The sequence below is a fragment of the Rhinopithecus bieti genome, unplaced genomic scaffold (assembly GCF_001698545.2).
Source record: "Rhinopithecus bieti isolate Rb0 unplaced genomic scaffold, ASM169854v2 scaffold_25396, whole genome shotgun sequence".
Taxonomy (NCBI): Eukaryota; Metazoa; Chordata; class Mammalia; order Primates; family Cercopithecidae; genus Rhinopithecus; species Rhinopithecus bieti.
Genome location: NW_016812016.1, coordinates 98,424 through 107,361, shown reverse-complemented (window position 1 = coordinate 107,361; position 8,938 = coordinate 98,424). Strand labels below are relative to the sequence as shown.

The following is an 8,938-nucleotide window of genomic DNA, read 5'->3' as shown; positions in this document are numbered from 1 at the left end:
TTTTTGAGACAGAGTCTTGCTCTGTTGTCCAGGCTGGAGTGCAGTGGTGCGATCTTGGCTCACTGCAACCTCTGCCTCCCAGGTTCAAATGATTCTCCTGCCTCAGCCTCCCAAGTAGCTGAGATTACAGGTGTGTGCCACTATGCCTGGCTAATTTTTGTATTTTTAGTAGAGACAGGGTTTCACTATGTTGGCCAAGCTGGTCTTGAACTCCTGACCTCAGATGATCCGCCCACCTCAGTCTCCCATAGTGCTAGGATTACAGGCATGAGCCACTATGCCTGTCCTTCAAGTCGCCTCTTGAATGCTCTGCTGCTTAGAAATTTCTTCCACCAGATACCCTAAATTGTCTCTCTCAAATTCAGAGTTCCACAGATCTCTAGGGCAGGGACAAAATGCCGCCAGTCTATTTGCTAAAACATAGTAAGAGTCACCTTTGCTCCAATTCCCAACAAGTTCCTTATCTCTATCTGAGATCACCTCAGCCTGGACCTTATTGTTCATATCACTATCAGCATTTTTGTCAAAGCCATTCAACAAGTCTCTAGGAAGTTCCAAACTTTCCCACATTTTCCTGTCTTCTTATGAGCCCTCCAAACTATTTCAGCCTCTGCCTTATACCCAGTTCCAAAGTCATTTCCACATTTTCAGATATTTTTTCAGCAACACCCCACTCCTGGTACCAATTTATTATATTAGTCCGTTTTCGTGCTGCTGATAAAGACATGCCCAAGACTGAGAAGAAAAAGAAGTTTAATTGGACTTACAGTTCCACATGGCTGGGTAGGCCTCAGCATCATGGCAGGAGGCGAAAGACACTTCTTAGAGTGCGGTGACAAGAAACAAATGAAGAAGATGCAAAAGCAGAAACCCCTGATAAACCATCAGATCTCGTGAGGCTTATTCACTACCACGAGAACAGTATGGTGGAAACTGCCCCCATGATTCAAATGATCTCCCATCAGGTCCCTCCCACAACACAAAGGAATTAAGGGAATGCAATTCAAGATGAGATTTGTCTGGGAACACAGAGCCAAACCATATCAGAGATGTATTTCAAAAAATCTATATACAGTAGTAGTTGGCCCTAGTGGCTCTTTGGATAACAGAGTGATCATATAATATGACCCATATGTGTGTTACCTACTTGATACTAGTGCTGCTTAATATTTAGTGAATGGGTTGAAGGCATAATATAGACGAAGTGAAGCCTAGAGAAGCTGCAAACCCAGTGTTCAATACTGCATCTCTCTCACTCTAATGAGTTAAAAAAATTTTTTAATGATTTCATAATTTTAAAATTACTATTTTGATTTTAAACAGCTGGGGTTAGTTTTTTATGTCTAGTTTTATGCAAAGGTGTCTACAAACTTTGTATTGAAGTTTGAGCTTTCCAAATAAGTAATACAAAAGACCTACTTTTGACACATAAAATATGATACTAATTATATGGAGATTAACCAATCCTCAGAGTAATTTTATTTCTTTTTTTTTCTTTTCTTTTCCTTTTTTTTTTTTTTTTTTTTTTGAGACAAAGTCTCTCTCTGTCGCCCACGCTGGAGTGCAGTGGCGCAATCTCGGCTCACTGCAAGCTCCACCTCCTGGGTTCACGCCATTCTCTTGCCTCAGCCTCCCAAGTAACTGGGACTACAGGCACACCTGCCACCACAGCCGGCTAATTTTTGTATTTTTAGTAGAGACGGGGTTTTACCGTGTTAGCTGGGATGGTCTTGATCTTCTGACCTTGTGATCTGCCCGCCTTGGCCTCCCAAAGTGTTGGGATTGCAGGCGTGAGCCACTGCACCCGGCCTGAGTAATTTTATTTCTATGTAACCAGTGTTTCTTTCTCATAGACTTCCTTGCCATCCAGGAAGGGATTTCGACACCAGACCACCAAGTTTTTGTATCGCTTGGTGGGATCAGAAGATATGGCTGTGGACCAGAGTATTGTCAGCCCTTATACCTCTCGGATCTTGAAACCTTACATCAGGTATATGGAGAACTAGAGATGTGATGTCAGGTGTGTCATGAGAGCTAATGATTGTGGTTTCTGTGCCCTGTTCTCCTGTTAGAGAGAATAAAGATCGCAAACTGTGAGCAGCATTGGCAAGGACTGAGTTCTGTGCTTCACCTCCAGTTTTGTCCTTTGCTTGTTTCAACTCTGCTTTTTTGCAGAGAACATGGTCCTTTGAAAGAAACTTAAAAAGCAAGAATAAATTAACTGAAAGATTGCTTTGTGATTATCATAATCATTATTTTATTATTATTATTATTTTTTTTTGAGACAGACTCTCACCCTGTCACCCAGGCTGGGGTGCAGTGGTGCAATCTTGGCTCACTGTAACCTCTGCCTCCGGGGTTCAGGGAATTCTCTTGCCTCAGCCTTCTGAGTAGCTGGGATTATAGGCATGCACCACCAAGCCCAGCTAATTTTTATATTTTTAGCAGAGACAGGGTTTCACCATGTTGGCCAAGCTGGTCTTGAACTCCTGACCTCAAGTGATCCGCCCGGCTTGGCCTCCCAAAGTGCTGGGATTACAGGCATGAGCCACTGGGCCCGGCCCTCATTATGTTATTTTAAATACTAAAGTTGTATATTTTTAGTCTGAAGTGGAAAAATGTGAAAGACGTCTCAGTTGAGCCTCCATCTGGACTGGATGTATATGAAACAGTTTCCAATAATGAATCTCATTGTCCAGGCAATGAAGTGGAAGCTGAGCTTGCTAGAGAGGTCCCAGCAGTGTCTGGCACTGTAAATGAGAGCACATTATTGCACTCATTACACTACAGCTGCCCTGCAGCTCCATGATCACCCTCACCCTCCATGCCAGCACCACATTCCTGGGCAGGCACAGTGAGAAGCTGTTTGTGAGCCTGCTCCAAGCTCACTTTGTCTCTGGTGTTCCCCAAATGCCCCACAAAGTTGAATGTTCCCTCTTCTGGCCTCCAAGGCACTGATGATGCATCCTCATGCCTGACTCCTCGGAGTGAATCTGATGCTGTTTCTGTTTCCTCACTTTGTTCATGAAGGCACCTGGCACAGTCCCTGGTGGTTACAGAGGGCTTTAGCCTGATGAATGTTCAGAGTGAATTTTAGATTTCATACATAAAAGTATAGCTGTAATCAAGCCAGCTTCATGTAAAACAGTGCAGGTTACTTTAAAGTTTCAAGCAGATCAAAGAGTTTATATGAGTCAAAAAGCTAGGAATAATACCAGGTATTTTTCTTGACTTAAATTTGTTTATCTTCTGTGGTACTGGAGGCGTGATTATGAAACAAAGCCACCCAAACTGCAGCTCCTGTCACAGATTCGTTCCCACCTGCATAGGAGCGACCCTCACTGGACGCCGGAGCCCGACGCGCCTCTCGATTACTGTTACGTGCGGCCAAATCACATCCCAACGATCAACTCCATGTGTCAGGAGTTTTTTTGGCCTGGTATGTTCCCCCTCCCAAACCAGGCAGGTCATTTTTCTGTACAGTCCATTCTAGCAATTTTTAAAATTAGTTTATGTGATATCCTTAAGATTTTTATTTATGATTTCATTTAGTTTGGCTCTGCTAATATAGAAATACTAAAATACAAATACTTCTTGTTTTCCTAAAATCTAGAAGAAGCCAGCAATAAACAGTGTTTTTGTTTGTTTCTCTTCCCTGTTTGTCTCTGCTTCCAGAGTAAAAGATTCATCCTGTTTTGCTTCTGCATATATTTAGATACCAGGTAATGTCTATCAAAGATACACAGACTGGTAGCTTGGGCGTGTTTGAACACTTTTGTTTTTGGCTTAATAATTCTTTATGTTTATTTAGCTGTTCCTTAGAGAGTGTTAGTGCAGCCAGAAGGTGTTTTTTAAAAGCCAAATACCCTGATCACAGACTTTGAGAATAAGGGTAGACCCAGTACAATTTGTCATTTTATCAGCCTTAACAAAATTGCCTCTGAAGACTAAAGTCATTAATTAAAGGAACACATTTTCATTGCTAAATATAAACTGTTCTTTGTGGATCTGCTTTCCCATGCTGCCTTAAAACCTAAAGGAAATAATACATACCTTTCAGATGTTAGATACGATTTCATCAAGATTAGAGCTGTGTCGTCTTTATTGTCACATAATCACATAACCGTGCATGTGGTGGCAGAGCTGCACTCACTCTTTGGGAGTCATTTTTGAGCCAAAAGTAACATTCTGGGAGCATCTCCTGCTTCCTGCCCTTATGTTAGGTGCCTTCCATACATTATGCATTGAACCATATTTTACTTATTTTTTGTGAAAGGTATCATTTGTACAAAAGAGCTTATAAATCATATGTGTGTGGGGTAAAGGATGTGATAGAACACGCTTGGGGGATCTTTATTCAACCCTGTCAGGTCTAGGTGTGCTCTTCATGTTACACATTGCAGGAACGGAGTCTCTGAGACATTTTGAAATGTGCCAAGCCACACATGGTAGAGGAGGCTGAGTTCAAAGCCAGCTGTGTCCAATTCTGAACTTGTGCACTGCTACCTACCCTATTCTGCCACTCTTCTTTGAACATATGTACTTAGAAAATACTATGTTAATTTCAATGTTTTCTAAAATTCACTCTTATTTTTATGATCTGGATGTGTGGTATCTATGTTACCTCCAGTTTTGGTGGTTTTTGTATTTTTTAGCATGCAGGTGTAGCCATGTGTACCTGCTGAACAGCTTGGTGTTCCTTAATTCTCAAAGGCATGTGGTTTGAGTCTCTGATGGTTTGTTTTCTTAGGCATTGACCTGTCTGAGTGTCTGCAGTACCCAGACTTCAGTGTTGTTGTTCTTTATAAGAAAGTCATCATTGCCTTTGGCTTCATGGTTCCCGACGTGAAATACAATGAAGCTTACATTTCATTTCTCTTTGTCCACCCTGAATGGAGAAGAGCAGGAATTGCAACTTTCATGATCTATCATCTGATTCAGGTAAGTTGTCTATGTTTATGATTTATCACCTGTGTCTGGGCTCCCCTGAATAACCTGGAGGAGGAATGAAGCTAAGCTGGCCCTTCCCAGCATGGCCCAATGGAATGGTTTCCTTGGAAACCAAGTGAAGAAAGCCAGTCATCAGCATTCATGAGGTTGTCAAAGCATACAGACAAAAATCTCCGACCCTGTAAAATAAGATTATTATTTAGACCCAGCTTTCATAGAAACCAGTTTGTGAACATGTGTAGTAAATAAAATGAGAAAACACCAAAAGCAAGAGCTTTAGGGTAGACTATTCATATTAGTAATAGCTGCTGCTCTTAGGATCATCACCTTCGCAACTCAGAGAAGTGAGGGTAGGACTATTATTTTTATTTTTTAAAATATTTGTAAACATTTTAGCACAACTGTATCAATAAGAATATATATATATATTTTGAGACAAGGTCTCATCCTGTCACCCAGGCTGGAGTGGGCACAATCATAGCTCACTGCAGCCTCAACCTCCTGGGCTCAAGTGATTTTCCCGCCTCAGCCTTCTGGGTAGCCAGGACCACAGGCGCACACTACCATGCCTGGCTGATTTTTTGTAGGGACAGGGTCTCACTGTGTTGCCTGGTCTGTACTTGAACTCCTGGATTCAAGCAATCCTCCCACCTCAGCCTCCCAAGTGCTAGGATTATGGGCATGAGCCACCGTGCCTAGCTACATATTTTATTATTGCTGATAGTTTTTAATTTTACTATCACTGTATAAGGCTGATATGAACCTTCTAAGATTTGATTCTAGTATTGAATTATAATTCATCCTTTGATATATTTGTATCACCTTTGAAGAAAACACACCATACACCAACATCAAAAAACATGCAAGGATTTTTTTCCCCTAGAGTTTTTTTAGTCAGCTTTTACTTAGAAACCATTTGGTATGGAGGATTATATGTTATGCAGGCAAGATTCCTTTTAAAGAGGAGATGAAGATGATAAAAGTTGTTTCTCCAATTTTTAATGAAACTTGCTTAATAATTCCCAAATGTTGGCAGGAACCTTGAGAACCATTTTCCTAGAAATTGCTTTCCTTCTCTCCTTAGGCGGTGACTGTGTAAATCACTCACTGAGTAATTAATATGTGCTACTTTGGGTGGTGGTTTTCTCTTGAGAGTTTCTCAGTTATTTCTACAGCACTCCCTTTCTCTGCCCCATCCCACCCAAGAGTTGATCTCTCAGTATGCGTCTTTTTAACCTAGGAGAGCACTTAGAGGATTTGCTGCCTTATCTGTCACTGGTAAGGGCCTGAAGACAGGGCAGCAATAGTACTTTGTCCTTGTGTGTGTGTGTCCTTGGTGCCCAGCATGAGGGCTGTACAGAGTCAGTCCCTGCTGAGTGTTTGCAAGGCCAGTGGAGGAGTGGTTCATCTTTGCAGGTGGGCACCTTCCCCTCCAGCCAGACCATACACCTGAGGGCCCAAACATAGGTGGCGCACAGTCGCTGGTACTCAATGATGGCTACGGTGAGATCACATATATTTGCAATCTTGCAAACACTAACATGACCCCTCAAAATTTGCTTTAAAAACTTACAAGGTGCTCTTGTCCCTGGCATACTAGTAAGTGCTCTCTTGACCTAAAAATTCCTATGGATACACATGGAAGTTAAGCAGAGAAAGCAGGTAGCTATCAGATGACAGTCAACAAAGGAGTTCTTAGAGGCCTGAGAGGACCATGGGTTATAAATCTCAAGGACTCTATCAACTTCAGTATTTCAGTGCCTTCTTTATTAAAAAGTAAGTTCTTAAATGATAGGATTTTTGGGACACCTTACTCTGTGTAGCTGATTAAATAATCTAAGGACTTGCCTTGTGTTGATAGAATGATTGTTACTCTTTTCCCCTAAGATTAGGTCAAAGCTGAATGTAGAAATCTCAGTTCTAAGAAGCTAATTCTGTCAGTTTTAGAGAGACAGAAGGTGGACTTTGGGATTCAGAAGGTCTATACAAGGGCCTCAGGTTTTATAATTACATTCTTAATATTTCATGTTTGTACACATAATTTAGCAGGCTTAGTAAGGAATTTTTACAGGTTTTGGGGAGGTACAAGATAACATCTAGTTTTAAAAACAAAATTTATTTTGTTCTATATTTATTCAAGGTTATCATAGTGTTGGGTATTGAAATGTTTGACATACTTAAAGGTAATTGAGTTATAAATAATAAAGCTGACAATAGTAATATCCCCATTGATCCTTTGCTTCAAAGAAAAATAAAAAATGCCCAAAATACTATCGATTTCCTTGGTCTTGTGAATGTTTTGATCAGCAGCAAAATGTCATTCTGTTTCCAGCTGTTGCTAGGTGTTACAATGTCTCAGCCTCAGTCTCTGATTTCTCCAGTTTCCATAACTAACTGCCTACACTTAAAAGCGTTTCTTCACCTACTCATTTTCCCTCAGGCCTTTCCATTTTTATCTTGTATTTTTCCACTCTTTTGGCAGACCTGCATGGGCAAGGACGTAACCCTTCACGTCTCAGCAAGCAACCCCGCTATGCTACTGTACCAGAAGTTTGGATTCAAGACTGAAGAATATGTATTAGATTTCTATGATAAATATTACCCGTTGGAGAGTACAGAGTGTAAACACGCATTCTTTCTGAGGCTCCGGCGCTGATGTGAATACAGCTCAAACAGAAATGCATGCACTATTGGAGAACAGATGGTGGAACAATCACTAAAGGCAGTGATTGATTTCACAGGGAGTCCTGATCTTCTCTGTGATTACATGGTCCTTCAAACTCCCAACCAAAGTGAGAAAAGCGGCATGCAGTGAAATGAGCAGTGAGCAGCCCTTTAGCAAAATCACCCTCCAGTCCTGCCTGGAGATGCCTTCAGCCAGCATCCCAGACTCCACAGTTAAATGAACCATGTCATGGTCCTCCCTCCACCTGACGGTTTGTCAGAGTGAAAGAGCATCTAACCTGATGCTCTTGGAGAGAGAGAACCTGTCTGTCGTAACTTAAAGGATGAGAAAATGTGGTGTAGCTATTAAAGATTCATGCAGTCCCAAGAGGCACTGTCCTGTCCTGGGATGATGAGAGATTATGAGATGATTTCATAAACGGAATCCAACCCTGTGCCCAGCCATTGATATGTTGTCGTTGAATCAAGGAGGATTTCTAGGGCACTGAAGTTTCGTTATTTCTTTTGCTGACTTTGGTTACAGTCAGAAAAAATAAACTAGATGTTTGTGTCTACATGTTCTACCTGTTCTGCCTATTAGCATCATCCTGCAGGGACTTGGACCCATGGCCTGGGAGGTTGGTTTGGGATTGGGGTTGTTGGGCAGCCTGCCATTCACCTGGCTTATCCTGGCACTTCTCATGCCCAAGACAGTTGTTTCACAGGAGTGGAGGTGTGGGTGATGCAAGTAGAACCCTCTGTAGATGTACCCTGTATGGTCTGCAGGACTAGACTATTTGCCTTATTTGTGGCTGTTGGAGATAGACTGTCAATTAGGTTGTTTGTGATCCAACAAGAACATTTACAAAAGTATCAGGTGTTCTCAAATAAAAAGCTTTCTTTGCACAACCCATGGCCAGAGCTTCGATCTAGTCAGTTTGCTTTCAAACCCTCTTTAATTAAGATCAGTGGTTCTTAACTTTTTGGGACATGGATCACTTTGAGAATCCAAAGAAAGCTGAATGCTCTCTAGAAAACTGTCACGCACATTTAAAATTTTGTATCAGGGATCTGTCGACCACAAGTTAAGAACATCTGTTCTAGAAGCAGTACTTGCAGCCAGCTCGAATTCCTTTGTGTAAGAGAGAATGTGTTGAGCTCCCACATTAAGCCAATCTGGAAGCTGTTCAGTCATCTGGGGAAACAGTCGAGGCTCCATTTCATTTGTGAGAGGAACTGTAGCAGCACTGTCTTATCTATTTCTTTCCTTTTCTTTACCTCCCACCCTGCCTCCCAAGAGTTTTCTGAGTTTTCTGCCTCTTTG

General features: G+C 41.6%; 1 protein-coding gene across 1 annotated transcript in view; it reads left to right on the top strand.

Moving 5' to 3' along the window:
• Positions 1 to 8,523, top strand: part of KAT14 (lysine acetyltransferase 14) — a 45,355-nt gene extending 36,832 nt beyond the window's left edge. Inside the window, exons 7-10 of the mRNA XM_017895519.1 lie at positions 1,854 to 1,990; positions 3,264 to 3,439; positions 4,751 to 4,941; positions 7,433 to 8,523. Of these exons, the coding sequence (XP_017751008.1) occupies positions 1,854 to 1,990; positions 3,264 to 3,439; positions 4,751 to 4,941; positions 7,433 to 7,606 (678 nt within the window). The 3' untranslated portion in view covers positions 7,607 to 8,523. The remainder of the gene's footprint in view (positions 1 to 1,853; positions 1,991 to 3,263; positions 3,440 to 4,750; positions 4,942 to 7,432) is intronic.
• The last annotated feature ends 415 nt before the right edge of the window (positions 8,524 to 8,938 follow it).